Raw genomic sequence first — 19399 nt, 5'->3', positions numbered from 1 at the left:
TCCAGGGTGTCCACAGGCTGACCCATTTGACATCATTGGGCGCTCTGCGTCCAAACATAGGTAAGGACATATATGTTCGGACGTGAGCTAGGAGCGCTTACATCATAAACTCATCACTACCATATGACAGGTGCCCAAGAAGAAGCAGTCTTTGATTTGTTCGGTCAACTATGCAGAAGCTAGTCTCAAGTAACACGGGTGGAGAGCTGGAAATACACACGAATTGGCGATTGTATACTGGATTTCGAAGGTTACTCAATACATTTGAGAGATGAGATGCATGTATGCGTCGAGATGTGCTAACTACTCACAGGAGGCAGTGCTGTGATCGCATCCCCCTGAGATTATATTCATTCTTCCCTATGCCCCCAGTCAAACCTCTAAGCAGAAGATCGACTCAGGGTACATACACACTGACCAAGCACCGAAAAGACCAATCGAATCACTATTGTCCCAAAATCCAAACGCATAGGGGGACAATCAAGTTTGGACTTTAGATTTACCTGGCGCAACGTCTGCTTGCTTGATGCTACCACAGTTTACGACCGGAGTTGACTGCATCATGTTACCTTAGTTCAAAGTTGGCGAGCTTGACGGCGATACAAGCTCTCTAATCTTCGCCCTATATAGAGCATAGGGCGTAGTAAATCGTGCCAGTGTACCTTTGTATGTCTCTTGCTGATGATGATTAATGGAAAATGCAGATCTATAAGAAAGTTTCTTGAGATGCCACTTGGCTATGCGCAAGATCTGCTCCGTTCAGACCTACTTACTCCTGTGAGTCGAGCTGGTGCGCTCACAAGATCTGTCAAGGTGACTGGGCTGTCCAGGGGGTTACTTGAACCGCAAATAACACTGTTCACCGCTAGGTCCCCCGCGCCACGTCTGTTTATTTGACTTGCGAAACCACCACAACCCACCGATCACTTCCATATCACTTGGATGCGTGCTATCGTATGACTCCCCCGCTTCCTGAGATTCACTTCGAGCGCTGCCCTGGGCTCAGTCGCCGATTCACGTCGCGTCATTTCCTTATAAATGGAGCTCTTCTCGCCGTTTCTTGCTTACACCGCAACACCTCACTTGATCTCTTGCCTTTGGTGTTTGTGGCTGCTTTCCCTCATCATTTTCATCATTGTACCCATCGATAACCAGCCCAGATCAGCATCGCTGTTCAAGCTCCTCGCACTCAGGACGTCACTTCTTCTCAGCTTTTTCACCCAGATCTGTCGTATCCACAAGCTCACTGCAGTTCGCAAGGTTCTAGCTCAATCACGACTCGAACAATTTGCCTTTGAGACGTTCAGATAGCTTCGATAGCAAGAACCGTGTAGCTAACGGCAAATTTTTGCAACATGGCTGATAGCTACGCTATGGACGCAGCGCTTGCATTTCGTAGTGCATTTGGCGGCAACAAGACTTCGAAATCGAAGTCGAAGGAGGATGATCGCAAGCGTGGACAGCAGCGACGTCACAGTAGTACGTTCCTTTCGTTGAAAAGGTGGCATTCAGTTAACTCGGATTAGATTCTTCAGAGGACGACGATGACAAGACCGAAAAATCGCCTTCTCCTCCGCCGTTGCCGTTGAGGTCAGGTCCAGCTCCACCACGTCCAGAACGTCCAAATGCGCTTCAGATAGAGGCTGTTCACCAGTTTCTGAACTCGACCGTCAGACCAACACCGAAAACGGTGAAGAAGGACAGCATCTCACGTCCCCGTGAGCATCTGGATCCAATTCATGGTAGTCCAATAGGATCATCTATGCAGTCACCTATCAGTACAACCTCCAACGAATCCGGATGGAGTCCTTCCTCTTACTCGTCGCCTTTCATGTCACCGCAGACACAACAGTCTAGCTTTCCGAGTTCTCCTATCAGCTCCCCCTACCATCAGCAGACTAGCTTCAAGCAGCAGCAAAAGCACTCTCCCTACATCGAGCAAGCTCCTCATGCTCACTCGTTCCGATCAGCGCAGCAAACTCAGCAGAAGCCGTATAGTCATTTAGCAGACACGCCACGGACGACACGGTCCAAGCCTCATGTTCCACCCTTCAGCTCTTCCGCAAAGGCTCAGCAGAAGCCATACGCTCACCCTACCATTGATCTTCTGAACAGACCTCAGCCATACCCTTCGACCAATCCAAGGTCAGGGTCGCACGCACCACCACCATCATCCATCTCGCAACAGAGAAGTTTCTCTGAGCAATCGAACAAGCCCCAGCAAGGCAGCGTCGACCAGAAGCCAGCGCAGCTGAGCTTCACCACCCCATCCCCCTACCAGCAACAAGGCACCTGGGAGATTCCCTCGCACCAGACACCATCTGCTCCTGCCAGACCAGAGAACGTCGAAGTTCTCTCGCACCAGGTAAGCAGAAAAGGCAGTATCGGCCGCATTCTCTCCCGCTCACGCTCCGTCCTCTCGGACCTACGCTCTGTTGCAAGCCCTGCTAACCTGCGCTTCAAGACGCTCGCTCGCCGCTCCCCAGGAGCAGCCAGCATCTCGGCAGACTACTTTGCCGCCGAACTCGCCGCCTCCGCTTCTGGGCCCGGCCCGCGTCCTGCCACCCGGCGTGCTCTCACGCGCGAGGAGTCCACACCGAGGCTCCAACGACTCGAGTTCGGCGCCTCCAAGCTGAACCTCTCTGAGGCGCTTGCGAGCAGCAAGCCGAACTCGGGCCGTCGGGCGCTGAGGAAGGTGGACTCGGACGAGTCGTTTGGGTGTGTCGATGGGATGCGGAACCCGGAGAAGGAGGCGGAGGAGGCGAGGAAGGCGGCCGAGAGGGCGGAGGAGAGGGAGAGGGGAAGGGGGGAGAAGGTTTTGCGGCGGGTGCGCACGTTTGTGCGGTTGACGAGGGGGGAGGAGAGTGAGGAGGAGTGAGGGCCCGGTTGGGCGGGGGTGGAGGTTGTTCATTGCCCATCAGAGGGCTTAGAGGCTGGCCGCTGCTATCTGGCCGGCTTTTATTTTCCAATCAAAAGTGATTTCGAGTTTGATCTGTTCATCGTGTCCGTGACTGTGATACAGTGGTGGCAAGATGGTGATATTAAGCATGCCAGGGTTCGATGTTCTTGATAGCCAGTAGAAGGGTTGAATGTTGACAACGATGGATGAGGCAGGCTTGGTTTTATCGATCCTTGAGTATCTGCTGCTCGATGTGTTTGACATGGCGGTAATCATAGTGGCTGATCCGTGATTACATGATAGAGAGGGCCAGGGGAGGAGGGTTTTCGATGTCTAATGGAGGAATCGAGAGCTGATTGCGTTGGGTGGATAGATGTTTATCTGTGACCAGTAAGGGATCCTTATTCGATGCTAGTCATCCAGCCAGTTTCATGGTAGGCTGCCAATGATCTGGTAGTTCTTTGCTGTATTGAAGACCGCGATTTTGATAGACTTTTCACTAAATTGTAGTTCTTGCTGAGATATGTCGTTGAAAACACCATAGGTACTCGATGATGACACGACTTCGCGATTCCGGGTGTTCTACTTCTAGAAGATATCATCGGTGATAAAGCGTTTAGAACGTGATATGATACTATCATGATGCCAGGGCAGTAGAGGTTCTCTAGGTCTGGCACATTTCCCGCGTGGTATCCGCAAAATTGGATAAAAGACTCATTGTAAGGCGCTTGTCAACTGCGATCTTTGTGTATTAGCTGTTCTGTGTCTTTAGAAACCTGCCAAAAATTCTTTTCTATATTGCGATTCTCACTAAATAGCTCACGTACAATAGTAAGCAAGTCAAATATCCATGTGTTGAATCAGGCTATAGCAACTTGTGATAGTGGAAGGCATACCACCCACATATGACTAACGTGATATTGCGATTCTTTTGCTTGAGCAGGCTTAAGGTCTTGCTACCCATTATAAGATGTTACAGTCGTACTGCCTAAGAGGGTAGAATAGTCTGATACACAATGTCCGACAAGGTGTTTTTGCCGTGATCAACAAGCTCATATTCGGGTCTATATGGCTAGTGTTGAATGTTCAGATGACCCACATCATGTACCTGAATAGACTTCTATAAAGTGCTTGAATGGACGCTAACACAGATGCTAGGACATTACGACTCCAGAAAGCGACGTACAGGAACGCTACTTCATCATTGACTCAGGAATCGCATGTTACAGACCCTAAAACGACATACCTGGGAGACAGACAAGGGATCATGAGGCAAGGGGAATCGAGTCAAGCAGAGGGCCGTCCAGTCAGCGCAACAGGAGAATGTAGGTTACTCGTTGTATAGGCACGGCATCTTAGGAGATGAGGAAAACTCGGGAACACGATGCAGCGTGAAGAGAAAGGGCGAAATAGCAGGAGAGTGAAACCCATGAAGAGGACCGCTACCAAGACAAGTGAGCGATTTTGAACAGCCGGCATACTGCGAACAAGGTCGAGGAAAGAAAGCGATGCAGATGCCCCATGTTCCACGCATATTGGACCAGCAGAGCCAGGACCGTAGTCGGATAGGGCCGGCATTCCTCCCGCTTCCGGGAATTCTGGTGTTGCAATCAGGGCAGTAGTAAATAAATCGTCAGTTTCCGGCTCTAGCCACCTGAGTAGCAGCAGCCAGCGCGCAAGGTGGGGAAGGCGACCGACCGATGACCTTCCCGTCCTCGCAGCTCCCGTCCGCCCTAAGGTTAAAAGTCTCTCCCAGATTCCGACTTCACTCCGCATCCTCACCCTCAGTCACCGGAAAGACCTTCTGCTGGCAATCGATTTCGCTACAGCTTCACGAACCTACACTCTACCCCATACCACCCCGACTCCGACACGTCCTCAGAGAGGAATAGGCCGGAGCCAAGGATCTGCAGCTTGCCGCACTGCAGGGTAGTCCAAGCACCCAGCCCACCCAACGAGATCTGTTACGTTTCTTGCGATCACCGAGCAGGCGCCACAATCTCGCATAGACCGGCCTACTGGATCCCTAGTAATAAGCAAAATGCCCTCCTCACATCAAGGCTCACCTCCGCATACGAAGCGGCCGTCCATGACCACTCGAACCTCCTCAGCTTCATCGGCCGCAACCCTCCTACAGTCTCCTACCGAAACTCCTCACCAGCATCGATCTCACAAAGCGCAGAAGCACGTTCGACTGGGCCAGCGTAACCTCTCTTTCGGCAAGAATCTGAACAAACTGGGCAAGCAGGCAGTGGCACATGCAGCAGAGAGCGCGGTTACGAAGGGTCACAGACGTGTCCTCTCAGGAGGTTCGACTCCGACTGAATCACAACGACCGAATGTAAGGCGAAATGCTTCGACGGTGGGGATCGTGCGACACACAACACAAGCTCCGATACGGAAGAATCATTCCAGTGGCCATCTCCCGCGAAATTCATCTAGCAAGAACATGCTCAAGCCTAGCAAGAGCGAGGTCGCGCCGGCGAAGCGTTCCCTCATGAAACCAGGGAGGTCGAGGCCCGCCTCTAGAGAGGCGGACCACCCGACAGTTCACTTTGATATCGGCGATGATCCAGATCTCGCTGACGACACACAAGAGGATGCCTGGACCGAAGAGAGCGCATCTCAATCACCAAACACAACCCGCTCAAACACAAGATCGAACTCTGTGATACTAGATCCCCATGCGACACAGAAGGAGGAGGGGTTTACAAGTCCAACCACAGGAAGCCGGAAACAGTCGCAGCAAGGACTTGCGCAAGCAACTCGCAAAGTCGTAGATGCCCAGCAGATCAACGGCGCAAGCTCCTATACCCCTAGCAGACCCCCAGACGCTGATATGATAACGTCACGCCTCCTCCGCCGTACCGCCTCAAATACAGCGAAAGTCGAAACATCGCTCGCATCAGCATCCGCAACGGGCCTATCTGATTCACATGATGCACGTACACTAAGTCAAAGCCAAGGGTCTACACTCGCCGAGACACCAGGTCGGGATCTTGTGTCGCGTTTTATGGACGGAGATGGCTCCGTAGGCACTCCGCGCAACAGCAACTTCCTAACACCCGCAGAAGACGCCGAACACAGTCAAGAAGCAGAGCATCACGCACCGAGGCGCAACAAGTCACAGCCAAACATGGCACACAGACACACACGAGAGACCACACCAACAAGCACAATGTCCAGCCGCGCCACCTCACGGCGCTCGGGCACGAACACCCCGTCCAGCGACCTCAACCCCAGCCGTACACAGCAGAAACTCTGGCTCCAGCGCGCATCCTCAAACGTCGAGCCGCAGAAACTCATACCGGTCATCCTACCACGTACCGGTGGCCCTCAACTGCTCACCGCAGGCGTCAACTTCTCGACAGGGTACAGCGAAGGGCGGGTCGATCCCCGACTACTGAAGCTGTTTGAGAATATCGCAAAGGAGTACACCGTCGTGCATCGGTACAGGAACCCACTCGCAGACGCGCTCGGTCGGCTGGACAAGCTACCTACGGCAACGAAGAAGAACTTGACAAGTACTAGTAGTGCTCGGAGTAGAATGAATGGACGGACGGAGCGGGACGAGATGGAAGAAGAGGGAGATGGGAGAAGGAGCTTCGAGAGTGATGGGGGCACGGTGAGGAGTGAGGCAGAGGAGATATGTCGGCGGATGTGGGAGAGCACGGAGGTTGTGGAGGAGGATTGAAGCCTTATGCGAAGTAGAGTAGGGACGGAGGGAAGGTAGGGTACGTAATGTGACGGTTGGGCGGTTCTTGGGTGATGGGCAGGGCGAATACTACTTCTTGGATCGAGGGTCCCTCGCGAGACGTGACTTGGTGACTGCGTGTGATAAAATAGCACGCAGGATAATAACTTATGGCGTATAGCGATATTGCGGGAATCTCACGTACTCCTGGGGTCTTCCTACTAAACTTAATGAGATGATGATGATGCAGGATCGGTTCTGGCCCTGCTGGATTGTAACCTTACGAGAATCTGACCGCTGACCTGCGGTGGTGAGCATCATTGATATCTGACAGTGTGCGCGACACGACACAATACACACACACACACTCGGTGGAATTATGCATGGCATGTTATGGGTACCGTCGCGTGAAACCATATTCTGTACGCATAATGATCTGCGTGTATTGTATTGTTTGTATATGCGAGAATGAGTATCAGATATTGACATCGAGGTAGAAGGAGTGGCGGAATTGCCCGCTGGCTGCATGAGAAGTCTCGTCTCTGGGTTATGAGATTCTACTGATCGAGTGATGTGTAGTCTGTAGATCTAGAAAGGTGGTACAGTATTGTTGTTGCGAGTGTCTAGAGGGCCACTGTGTCTTGTCCACTGTGTGTATGACGACGTCAGATGCAGTGACTCTATTGAACTTACTTGAAGGGTGACAACACACGACGATATCTTGGACTCACGAAGGATGCATGTTCACTGACGACTGCTCCGCTTGACAACACCTCTTTCCAAACGGCACACGTCGTAGACTAGCAAGAAAGCCGGTGTCTCGGCAATCACACGTTTCACCACTCACCCCGGCAAAGCAGCACATACATACCTCAATAGCATACAGCCGATGAACAATCGAAACTCGTAACGCAACACGACCAGCAAGAGCTCTCATTTTAAAACTCTGATGTTGCAAACGCTGCGCAGCCAATCCGCATCGAGTGAGGTCGAGCTGTACCTGACGCTTAACTGGTCTTGGATTAGTATGATCGTATTAAATTAGACGGACCGTGGATGTCCATCGCTTCATGAGTCCTTCCCAAAGGATTAGGTTTAGGCGGCTAGTCGTTGGACAATTTCGTGCTCGTGCTGGCCGAAGGGGAGGGTGGGCTTGGTATGCGCTTGAAGGCTGGATTCTTGCGACGGCACTGGGCAGATGGCCGGCTTAGGCGAGATGATGAAGAAGAGTTGCTTGGGTTGACGCGAATATTGATGGGTGGTGGGTGGTGGCGTAGTAACACGAAGAGATGACCGCAGCAGCGCAGCATGAAGAAGGAGGTCATCATTACCTACGCACAACAGCAGCTGAGGCAACCAGAGTGGAGGCGCCGGTTGCATCATCGACAGGGCAGGCAGGCCTGGATAGCTGGGGTTGGACAGGGTCTGTGAGTGTTTCACGCCCTGCTCGAGCCGTTGCTCTCACCAGATCAGTTGGGTCCTGGAATAGACGAGACTGACTGGCGCATCTGGAGCACAGCCATGATGGATGATGAGATTGATGAGTTCGATGAGTTCTTTGTCCCTTAAGATTTCCATTCCACGTCGCACGAATGTGTTCTCTTGTGATTTGTCGCGCTGTGTACCATGTAGGATCTGGACGCGGTGGGCGTGTTCCTTTCGCGTGTCATCTTGGGGCATCTGGTGAGGTGTGAGTGGACAGTGGTAACAAGCCCCAGACGTCAAAAGTCTTGGTTTCAATAGCGTCGTTGCGACTCGCTCATCTACTTACTGTACCTGGCTGGCCCAGTATGAAGCATGAAAAGGTCTCTCGAGCAACAACGGGGCAAGGTGTTTAACCAGAAGTAGAAGAATGTCATTCAGGGAGAAGGGGGCCAATGTGCGGTGCGTGACTTGTCGTCCTTTCCTCATCCGCTCATCCATGTGTTGCTCCGTTGGCTGCAGGGCAGGTGCAAGTCTGCAAGGTACAATCGCGATCCTCCACATCCTGGGACGGGGTGACAGACATAAAGTTACTGCGTGCTTGGCGGCGATGTCGGGGGCTTGTTGGGCGCTGGTCGGGGCCTCTTTTGGGGGCTTATCAGGCTGCTTGGGCTGTGTCTCTCGGGGCGCTGCATCGTAACATTTAGCGGGTGATGCGCAGAGACTTCTGGGGATCCAGATAGCTTCTCCAGCCTAGCGCGTGGCCTTGTGGACCCCCCAAGGCTAGATTCACCCCCCCTAAAGTAACACTCTAGTCAGGAACGCGGAAATGAGACAACCAATTGCCCCCCGGTAGGTTAGTTCCCCCCCAAATAACACAAACAAGGCGTCTCCGCTAATTCCTCTGCAGCACGACCGCAATCAAACTGGCCGCTCTACTATTTTCCCTATCCCCCGGATGCCTGCCCTTTTCCTCTTCTTCTTCTGCTTCTTCTTGCTCTCGTTTCTTCCCTGTGCCTCATCAAAACCCACATTTCTGCTACACGCAAAATATCTCACTGGCTCTCTGCCTTTGTCACTCTTTTTAAATCCAACCAACGTTCTCTATTCTTACAAAGGCCTACGCCGTCTCGCTCATTCATCCATACAAACAAAGACCCAAAAGACATACCCTGTCGTCCTTCTAGAAAATCGCTAGATCTGCTCTTCAAGCATTCGCACGATCGCGCGCATCGATATCACTACAAGACATCCTATCGTCGCATTCTCTGCACCAAAGCACCACTTGCAACGTCGCAGTAGTCGCATCTCCAGCTTTTCAGCTTCCTCCGATCTCTCCTATCAAGAATCAAATCTCCGGATAACCAAAAACTCAAAATGCGCTCCTCCTTCAGCCAGATCGTCGCATCCCTCCTCCTCTTCCTCTCCGCCTTTGTCGCTGCCAACAACACCCCTCCCGCTGACGACTACTCCACTTACTATGTCACCAAGACCGTCTTCCGCGTCGTCACGCAGACCATGACTGGCACTCCTCCAGCCACTCCAATCACCACTCCCGTTACCACCATCGAGACCATCATTCCCTCGCACGGCAGCAACTCAACAATGCACACCCCTACTTCCGGCGAGCCAAATGGTTCATCAGCTCCTGCGCCAACTGGTTCACAGGGTGCCGCTGTCGCACTACAAGCTCCGGCTGTTGCAGTGGGTGCCGTAGTCCTGGCAATGCTCGCGCTATAGGCTTGCTCCGCGCTTCAAATCATCTGAAAAGCGAGCTGGACTTTACGCGCTACCATTCAACGTCAATATTACACCACACGTTGCAGAGCATCTTCACACACACACAACTCTAACTCATACCTCGCAACTTGCGCATTGGCCTGGGTGTCCTCATAAAACCATCTACGGTGGATAAGAGTTTCACTAGGACGGATTTCTCTCTCTCTTTTTTTAAACCACTTTTACGATTGCGCGGCGGTGGACATTGTAGTCAGGGCTTCTTCTTTCTATCTTGTCTCTTCACGTCGCGCGTTTTTCACGCCCCCTTTCTATCTAAGCGCCGGAGTTCCACAGAGTTGCCGATTCACGTCGTCACGCATGTCATGGCCGTTTGTTGAGATACCACACTTTTACCCCTTTTAACTCTTTCAATCCTCTTTCAATCCCTTATTTGGCATTTTGAGGTGAGGTGGATACCTGTACGGTGAGCGGCTTGGTCACTTTTTATTTTTTATTCCCCAGTCCGAGCCGCGGGATCTTGTTGTGGTGGAATGGAATGTGAAAGTATGTATGTAGCTGTTCGATTGCTCACAAAGTAGTCTGATTTTTCAATTGACACTGAGCATCTATCTTGTGCTGCTGTGCCTTTGTGTGATGGCTTGTGTTGTTTTCCGGTTGTTGTCTTTACCTCAGCCCATGTTTAGTGCCTTCAATAACATTGAATGCCCGTGTCAAAGAGACCTGCAGGTTAAACGCGCCAAGACGGTCAAGCCATGCGACATCCATATTCGGACATTTCAAGATCAGAAAGATAACCTCCGTCACGTAGCCAAGACTCTCCACGCGTCGTCCACGAGGTCGTGCTGCCTGTGCTCTGGCACCTGTTCATCCATCATCACTCAATGGTGTTCTTTGCAGCGAGGCATAACTACGCTCTGCACATGTCGGGTTCTATAGTCTGCTGAGAATTCTAGTACCTATAACCTGATGGTACAATATACTGTGTTTCACTTTGCATTTGACACGAATGCGCTTTCTTTGGAAAATGTCTTGCGAATAGTTGAGTTGGTCACGCGATAGCTTGCTTTCTGTTGATGCAGCATCCAGATTCGCAGTTGCCCGGTCAACTCACAGACAGCATTGTTGAATTTACAGACTATACGGATGTTGTCATCGTTGAAAGTATTTTGCTGAGATACTTATAAGTGCAAACACGATTAGTGAGTGTTGTTTGACGTGTGATCTGTTTGAGAGTTTGGCATTGTAAGGCCTCCTGGTGGCAGGATGTGAGCTACTGTATCTCTGCCCCCAGCATGCGGAGGCGGGACGATCCGTGGGCCTGGATGTTTGTTCCTACCTCGAAGATGACACTCGTCGAATATAATGTAATGAAGAGCATCATGTAGAGAGAGACTGGAGTTGTCCTCAAAGCGATGTCCTCATGGAGCTCTGTGCTCGAAGAGTTGTTGCGTTGATTATCTGCATTCTGGTCCCGAGACAAAATGCGCTCAATCTCAGCCTCAAGCACGCACTTAGTAATGCCAGCGATCTCACGATCCTAAATGACAAAGGCTGACTCGCACCGCTGGCCTCGCACATGCCAAAGGCGGACAACGACCGCCGAGCTTCAGCGTCAGATGCCACGGGAAGATATGCGCGATTTAACGGTAGAGAAGACCTCACGATAGGGACCATCCCGTTGGTTGCCTCCCTGGTGATGGTCGGAGAGGCGCTTGAACAACAATGCAGTTGGATGTCTGGAGGCCAAAATGTATCCGTGACTGGACCTTTTGGCCGTATTTCGAATGATTGTGAGCACTGTGATTGGGTGAAAGGAGGTCGGCTGAAGCTGGGAGCGTAGGGAAATATCGGAAAGGCGTTGGCGTTCCTGCACCTGCACCTGCGCACCAGTCCTCAGCACCGGTCCACACACAGCGATAATCTGACGCTTGGCTGGTTTAGGCATGACATGCAGCGTCATCTAGTTGGCACGCTCTCTCGGCCGGGAATGCTTAGGGCTGTACAGGTTCATCGTACTTGCTGCAGCATTGTAAGATATTAACTGCGTCCTTATAATCATACCTGATCTATAGACTCTGTCTCGTGATACACGCTCTCGCCTGAACGAGGAGAGGCGGGTAGTTACATAACAGCGGCATTGCAATGCATTGAGAGCCAAGAACAAGCGAAAATGCGGGGAAGGGTCAACGCCATAACTAGTGATTGACTATTGTACTGTACTATGTATAAAACGTTGACGTCGTTCAGCGAAGTGTAGGTGTAGACCGTAATTGTTAAGATACGAGATATTCAGTTAAAGCTGTATATTTATGCCGGTCGTTGTCTTCTTGACGATCCACTGACTATTCCCGAGCGACTAAACGATCTGTGCATTCCAACTACAATCGCCCGTCTCGCCAACTATTGAACTCCAGCATTTCCATCACCTGCATCTCACGTTGCCTGAGCGTCTCCCGCTCCATCAGAATTGGATAAAACAGTCACTTCGGGCCACTGAACTCTTGTTATCAAGGTATAAGACACGAGACGAGAGGAACAGCCGTTGCGGTGAGCCGAGTAGCGTTGGGCCGAACAAGGCACAGCCCCGCAGCCCCTCGTCCCCTCCACCTGCAATCCTGCCGGTTGGCATTGGTGGAGTTGAGGGCATTGACCTTCTCACGCGAGCTTTGTCCAGAACCTCGATCTCATCTGTTTCCTGCGAACAGAAGAAGCCCAGACTGGGGACTATCCTGTGCGCAGGATAGAGAGACAAGAGACGTTGTCCTTTCATTTACTCTCTTCTTTGCGTGTCCTCGTGCAAGAGAGAGAGAGAGAGACTCACTTTATGCGCTACAGCCGAGCTTTACCTTGGACCTTGGCCCCTGGACCTGGCTGCGTCTCCATGTGTCCGGCAGACGTCGAGTTGATGCTCATGCTCGTGGCTAATTGTTAGTGCTTCGTCATACTCACGATACTGCCGCTTCCGTCACAATTGGATTTGAGCTACCTACCACGACTGATTGTCATATATCCATGGCCATTCGACGCAGCTTTGGATACCCAATGTACTATAGAAATCCCATAGCAGCTGCTCCACTGTCTCCATCAGCAGCCCCGGTCAGCAGAACAATAATAATAATACATAGACGGCCACTGCAACTGCACTCGGTGGGCCGGCAAAGCCTCAAACTCACCCGACTTCTTCCTGCAGGCCCGCTCGCAGCTGTTAGTTTCCGATTCCCAAATCGCCCCTTGCCGATCGGGGCAAACCGGCCAGTTCTATCACATCCACGTCTAAACATCATCCAGCAGCATACGCCTCGCCGATGGCTGTCCCGATCTATTAGTGGATACTACCTCTTCTCCAAACTCATCATACCGAGCTATTCGAAAATCGCTCAACCTTTAAAGGCCCTCGGTCCCCTCATCGTCGTTTCTAATTGCTATCCTTCTTCCCGTTTGCTTCACCCGTTCTCCACTCTCCACTCCTCCCAAAATCAACACCGTCCCTTTGATCTTGAATTCTTTCGAAACGCCACCTTTCACCCTGAATCAACCATTACAATGTTGTCACAAAACGTTAACAAGACCGCCCTTCACCCGCACGGTATCCAGTATGACCTTCACCATCTCCAATTCCTCTCTCCAAGGCTGACGGTAGATGCACAGGCCTCACCATGAGCACACTGAAATAGAAGAGGAGCTTCACGAAAAGGCTCACATTGACTACGATCACGTCAAGATTGTACGCTACCCAACCTTCCAATGCTGCACCACATAATGCTTACTGCAACTCCAGGTCGCAAATCCTGCCGTATCTGCTCTCTACGAAGACGCACTTGTCTACGAAACCGGTTCCGCCATCACGTCTACCGGAGCTCTATCCGCATATTCTGGCGCGAAGACCGGACGATCACCATCGGACAAACGTATTGTCGAGGAAGCCACATCTAAAGACGATGTTTGGTGGGGACCCGTAAATAAGCCAATTTCTCCAGATGTAAGTGCAATCAATTGATCATGTCGCGTGGTCAGAGGCGGAGCAAGAGCTGTGGCAGGAAACGCGCACCACCAGCCAGACGTCATGCAGGTGTTTTGTTGCCGATACCGAGGGCGCTATCCCAGTCACTGCATATGACTGATTGGCGTCTCTGCTCTGGCCCGCGTGGCTTGTGGGCTGCTGCGGGGCTGCCGGTCTACCCCCCCAGCTCCGGCCGGGCCTTCTTGGCGGTTGGAGGTTTAGTTGGATGTATCACGTGCTGACATCCCATTTCTACAGGTCTGGAAGATCAATCGTGAACGTGCCGTCGACTACCTCAACACTCGTTCCCGTATCTACGTTATCGATGGTTTCGCCGGATGGGATCCACGCTACCGGATCAAGGTCCGTGTCGTGGCTGCTCGTGCCTACCATGCTCTCTTCATGCGCAACATGCTTATCCGTCCGAAACCTGAGGAACTCGAGCACTTCCACCCTGACTATGTCATCTACAACGCCGGTGCCTTCCCGGCAAACAGATATACCCTTGGTATGACTTCAGCAACCTCTGTTGCCATCAATTTCGCCGAGAAGGAGATGGTCATCCTTGGTACTGAGTACGCCGGAGAGATGAAGAAGGGTATTTTCACTGTTCTCTTCTACGAGATGCCTGTTAAGCACAACGTCTTGACTCTCCACTCTTCTGCCAACCAGGGCAAGGACGGAGACGTTACCGTTTTCTTCGGTCTTTCTGGTACTGGCAAGACTACACTATCCGCTGATCCCAAGCGCATGCTGATTGGTGACGACGAGCATTGTTGGAGTGATACTGGTGTCTTCAACATCGAAGGTGGCTGTTACGCCAAGTGTATTGGTCTGTCCGCTGAGAAAGAACCCGATATCTTCAACTCCATCAAGTTCGGTGCCATTCTCGAGAACTGTGTGTTTGACCCCACAAGCCGTGTTGTCGACTACGACGACGATGCTCTCACAGAGAACACCCGTTGCGCATACCCAATTGAGTTCATCGACAACGCTAAGATTCCTTGCATCAGCGACAACCACCCAACTAACATTGTGCTGCTCACTTGCGACGCTCGAGGTGTCCTTCCACCTATCTCCAAGCTCAACCGTGAGCAGGTTATGTACCATTTCATTTCCGGATATACCTCCAAGATGGCCGGTACGGAAGAAGGAGTTACGGAACCTCAAGCAACCTTTTCCTCCTGCTTCGCTCAACCCTTCCTTGCGCTCCATCCCATGCGGTATGCCAAGATGTTGGCAGACAAGATCACTGAGCACAAGGCTGATGCGTGGTTGCTCAACACTGGCTGGGTCGGTGCTGGTGCTGCTACTGGTGGCAAGCGTTGTCCTCTCAAATACACTCGTGCTATCCTCGATGCTATCCACAACGGCGAGCTGGCTAAGCAGGAATACGAGACGTACGAGACCTTCAACCTCTCTGTGCCAAAGACATGCCCCAACGTTCCGGACGAGCTTCTGAATCCCGCCAAGGGCTGGGTCGGTACTACTGATTTCAAGGAGGAGGTCACCAAGCTTGGCAAGCTCTTCGTTGAGAACTTCCAAAAGTTCGCAGATCAAGCTACCCCAGAGGTTCTCGCCGCTGCTCCTCAGGTAAGCTTTGTGTCTTTGCTATGTTCTCCAGGGTAGGCGCTAATTGATCACAGGATGTCGGAGTAGAATCGAAGCCAGTATCCAAACCAGTCTCGGATGCCAAGCCGGAACCCGAAGCCAAGTCGGAACCTGTAGTCAAATCAGAGCCTGAAGTCAAGTCAGAGCCTGAAGCCAAGTCAGAGCTTGAAGCCAAGTCAGAGCCTGAAGTCAAGTCAGAGCCCGAACCCAAGTCAGAATCTGAAGCCAAGTCAGAACTTGAAGTCAAGTCAGAAACCAAAGACACGTCTGGACAGGCCGGAGTGACGAAGATTGAACCACTCGGAGCCAAGCCCGAAATCCAAGTTGTGCCGGAAAATTCTTCCTAGGGATATATGCGCACATGCAATTCCCGTCAGGAGTCGTCGCTAATGCATGGCAGATGGTTAATTACACCCAACGCGCTTTGAATTCTACTGCATAAGGCCATCATGAAGGCCTTCATCATCTAGAGCGATTGTTTTGCTTTTAGACGCATGCAAAGGCCAACCCATTTCTACATTGTTATACAGTCTGTCAGTCACTGGACTTTATTTGGATACGAACGCTTTTTTCCTTGTCATCATTATGGATACCCTCGATCTTGTTGCATATTCTGAACAAGACTAGAGGTCCTACGCGAGCGCCTGTTCTGGGGGGAATTGAACTTGGCGAATTAAACATGTTAACTGGTGGCGCTTTTGGGGGGGGTATATCAAACTTGGCTGTGGTGATTATGATGGTGGTGGTAATCATGTCGACATACTAGGATAATGATTACGTGATGAGTTTACTTAACTCCCTGTTGATGATTCGTGATGATTGTTACAGCTTGTGCGTGTGGTATACTAGGTCTGGAAGGCTGAAAGAAATCGTGGCTTAATTCAATATCAATCCGGATGGTGTTCGTTGGGTGTACAAGTTGCACGGGCCGTCTACGATGCATCCGACGTGCGTACCTGCCAAGAATAGAGAAGTGAGTTTTTACCTTACCACGCGGTCGGTCGTGACACGCGAGGTCCCGTGATTAACTGCGCCTGCCGTGACTGTTTCTAAGCGGAAATTTGTGGTGGTGTCAAGCTCTTTGATACCCTGCACTTCTTCTTACGAGCTAGAGTGCGCCATTCAATCACTCTGTAAGGTTGACCTCTTGCAGAGAATGAACTAATTCATCTTTCTTTGAGATTTGGCTCATTCTTAGTTGAGCCTTGTCGATGCTCTTAACTACGAGTCATAGCGTTCAAGTCTTGATCACACAGACTGGAAGAGTACTTGAACTCGACGAATCTATTTGGGTATCCAAGAAGTATATATACGGGTATGATTATATGCATACTATTGGCATTAGTGTGCCCCTTTCTGCCCGCTCCAAAGTCTTCAATCTCCCTCCTGGTATCTTACTGAATTCGTGTGGATCATCAAGTAGTCGCTGACAAAACCAGTTCCCGAAAAACGAAGCCGCCGGAACCACATTATACGTAAGCCCTGTTCTCACAGGCATGTACGATCAGTATATCTGCGCCAGTGCCATGCCACCGGCAAACATGGAAGCCACGGATATGACACTCGATATGCCCAGCATGGCCATCCCGCTGATACCGTGTCCTGATGTACAGCCGCCACCCATGAGTGCGCCGACAGCCAGGCAGAAGCCACCTGAGACTGCTCGAAGTGTGGAAACAGAAAGAGGGGTAGGTGATGACAGCGATGCTACAGCTGATATTGAGAGGCCTAAACTGCCTAGAATGAGGCCCGTAGCAAAAGTTTGGGTTGGAGTCGGGTAGTTATGAAGACGGTCGGTATGCTGTGCATTTCTCGGCTTGTCATGGCCTTCGACAAGATCCCAAAACCATTTCCCTGTATCCGAAAAGACACCGGAAACGCCGAGCGCCCGTCCGCGTAGAACCACAGAAAGGAACTGCACGCATCCAATCACCAATCCACTAACAACAGGGCTTGGAAGGTCGAACGTCGTACTTTCGAGAAAGCTAGATCCGAATACAACCGTTGAGCAAAGCGTTATGTAAGTCAAGATTGCGGTCTCCTTGGAACAGGCCAAGATCTCTGGGATTGTTGACCTCTGGGGCAGTGAAGATTCGGATGTGCAATTTTTTAGAAGTGGTCCAGATATAGCCTGATAACAGATACCTCCAATTGCAGAACCGGCGAGGACGAGCAGACTTGACGGTACCCCAGCGCCTACTTGCACGAAGACGGTTCCAGGACAAGCACCCGCCAGAGTCATACCGAAGCCTACAAGAATACCTCCGAGGATGTTGCCTCCGTATGGACCGAGTCCGGGCAATGGTGTTGGACCACGTGCAGCAATGTTGGGTTTCGAGGTAGAATGGGGTAGTGATAGCACGATTCTACATGGACCATGTGAGTGATATTGAACATGGGAGAACTGAATCCTCACTTACGCGCTACTCGCAGTTGCTGTCAGGAAGACTCTCATCATATGAAAGTTCTGGAACTTCATCTGAGCCATGATAACTTCAGGTATGAAAACGCCCGAATATGTGAGGGCAGCACCGAAAGCGGTGCCGCACAATGCTGTTCTCCAGAGCTCGCCCATGCCAGAAGGATGCGAGGGAGCAGAAGAAAGTAAGATCTGCAAGTGAACTATGAGGAAAGAGAGGGACTTGTCGAAAGCAAGGTTGCACAAGGACAACATCTTAACGGAGACGGGTGGGAGATGAGTAAACGGAGGAGTAGGATCTGAGCGGGTCGGCGCGGCCAGGAAATGACGGAAAGAGGCTAATGAATGGTGAAAGGAACAGCGCCGGGTAGAGACGATCCAGTGAATATTCCAACCAGTGGAACGCCTGGTAGCTAAGTTGATGAGTTCGGCTGATACGGGTGTTTAGATGGGGGGGATAGTGGGGACGGTTGAGCCAGTGGGTATATCTGTCTGAGAGCGAAGTATGAATTGAGGAAGGCCAGACACGAGACAAGCTACAACAAGGTAGGAGGATAGCTAGTAGACAGCGAAATGCGATGAGGATTCAACAACCTTCCGATGGAATGAACATGGATGAAGACAGGCCAAACAGCAGCCATCGCGCCTTCTATTCTATCCTCACAGCATCCGTCTCAGGCGCGGGCAAGCCGGCGATCAGTGCAATCTGGGGATTGCTGTCCTGTATCCATGTCCACGACAGCAAGTGGATAGAGTCATCTGTACCAAGGCCAAACATTTGTACGGCGCGCAGCACATGGTCACAAAGGCATAAGGGGGGGATGGATGGCATGTCGTCAAGCATTGCAGCAGCTTGCTTACCGCGACACACAAAGACCATGGACGACGGCATACTGTTGTTACGAGTCCACACCATCGGACATGACAGGCGCGCGGACCTTAAGCAGCCTTCACATTGGCGCGCAGCAAGACTAGAGGGAACGAAGTGAAAAATGATCAATCAGGAGAACAAAAGCAATGGAAGCACGACATGGAAGGGAATTCGCATGGGACCATCCATGGGTGACGATTAGGGCTGACTTTTGGGGCGTCGTCTAGCCACGTCGGGGGCCTCTAGACACAACAACACACTCCACTTGGGGGGGCGGCCAAACATGACGGGCGATGGCGCAAGGATGTCCTTTATTTCGTCTGACTGCTCGCTGAATTCCCATTCGTCGCTCATCGGTCGCGAGCAGGAATGATAGATTTGTTGACTATTGACTATTGACTGTTGTTGACAGTGAGGATTTCCAAGGGTGCATGCAGCCCCTTGGTCAGGCCTGCTGTGCCCATGCGAGGTCGCCGACTGCTGCATCTGCTGCATGATGGTCGCCGAAGCGGCAGTCCACAGCACGAAGTTTGAGAGATCTGCCCCCCAGATGCCCGCTGATGCCCGCTGATTGCCCCCCAAATACCCCCCAAATGCCCCCAAGATGCCCCCCAGATGCCCCCAAATACCCCTAGATGCATGCCCGCTTGCGACAAAACTTGGCGCGAGCATGCGGCGTCACGGGTCTTCCAAGGGACATCCATGGATCCAGAATCATTTCACTCTGACTTCTTCACACAACC

The 19399-nt window shown here is 51.6% G+C and overlaps 7 protein-coding genes across 7 annotated transcripts; 4 read left to right on the top strand and 3 right to left on the bottom strand.

Moving 5' to 3' along the window:
• The first annotated feature begins 4807 nt into the window (after positions 1–4807).
• Positions 4808–6677, top strand: EJ05DRAFT_279319 (uncharacterized protein). The gene has a single exon (XM_033740423.1). The coding sequence runs from the start codon at positions 4941–4943 to the stop codon at positions 6591–6593; it is 1653 nt and encodes a 550-aa protein (XP_033602760.1). The 5' UTR covers positions 4808–4940; the 3' UTR covers positions 6594–6677.
• Positions 6678–7363: 686 nt separating this feature from the next.
• Positions 7364–8273, bottom strand: EJ05DRAFT_508858 (uncharacterized protein; the record flags this gene model as incomplete). Its single annotated transcript, XM_033748047.1, has 2 exons — positions 7364–8001; positions 8059–8273. 2 exons carry the CDS (start codon positions 8271–8273, stop codon positions 7689–7691), a joined length of 528 nt encoding a protein of 175 aa, XP_033602759.1. The 3' UTR covers positions 7364–7688.
• A 1119-nt stretch (positions 8274–9392) lies between these two features.
• Positions 9393–9755, top strand: EJ05DRAFT_484053 (uncharacterized protein; the record flags this gene model as incomplete). Its single annotated transcript, XM_033745308.1, has 1 exon — positions 9393–9755. The coding sequence occupies one exon, from the start codon at positions 9393–9395 to the stop codon at positions 9753–9755; it is 363 nt and encodes a 120-aa protein (XP_033602758.1).
• A 557-nt stretch (positions 9756–10312) lies between these two features.
• EJ05DRAFT_536436 (uncharacterized protein) lies at positions 10313–11700 on the bottom strand (the record flags this gene model as incomplete). Its single annotated transcript, XM_033749313.1, has 4 exons — positions 10313–10615; positions 10867–10924; positions 11092–11292; positions 11668–11700. 4 exons carry the CDS (start codon positions 11698–11700, stop codon positions 10419–10421), a joined length of 489 nt encoding a protein of 162 aa, XP_033602757.1. The 3' UTR covers positions 10313–10418.
• A 1598-nt stretch (positions 11701–13298) lies between these two features.
• On the top strand, positions 13299–15384 carry EJ05DRAFT_435911 (phosphoenolpyruvate carboxykinase [ATP]; the record flags this gene model as incomplete). The annotated part of the gene is made up of 4 exons (XM_033741716.1): positions 13299–13348; positions 13404–13479; positions 13534–13734; positions 14014–15384. The coding sequence occupies 4 exons, from the start codon at positions 13299–13301 to the stop codon at positions 15382–15384; spliced, it is 1698 nt and encodes a 565-aa protein (XP_033602756.1).
• A 1486-nt stretch (positions 15385–16870) lies between these two features.
• EJ05DRAFT_498267 (uncharacterized protein) lies at positions 16871–18040 on the bottom strand (the record flags this gene model as incomplete). Its single annotated transcript, XM_033746660.1, has 2 exons — positions 16871–17732; positions 17787–18040. 2 exons carry the CDS (start codon positions 18038–18040, stop codon positions 16871–16873), a joined length of 1116 nt encoding a protein of 371 aa, XP_033602755.1.
• A 161-nt stretch (positions 18041–18201) lies between these two features.
• EJ05DRAFT_279015 (uncharacterized protein) lies at positions 18202–18871 on the top strand. The gene has a single exon (XM_033740420.1). It carries the CDS (start codon positions 18364–18366, stop codon positions 18772–18774), a length of 411 nt encoding a protein of 136 aa, XP_033602754.1. The 5' UTR covers positions 18202–18363; the 3' UTR covers positions 18775–18871.
• Positions 18872–19399: the final 528 nt, after the last annotated feature.

This window comes from Pseudovirgaria hyperparasitica (genome assembly GCF_010093815.1).
Source record: "Pseudovirgaria hyperparasitica strain CBS 121739 unplaced genomic scaffold EJ05scaffold_4, whole genome shotgun sequence".
NCBI lineage: Eukaryota > Fungi > Ascomycota > Dothideomycetes > Acrospermales > Acrospermaceae > Pseudovirgaria > Pseudovirgaria hyperparasitica.
The sequence above is the reverse complement of the archived record's forward strand: the minus strand, read 5'-3'. Positions and strand labels throughout refer to the sequence as shown.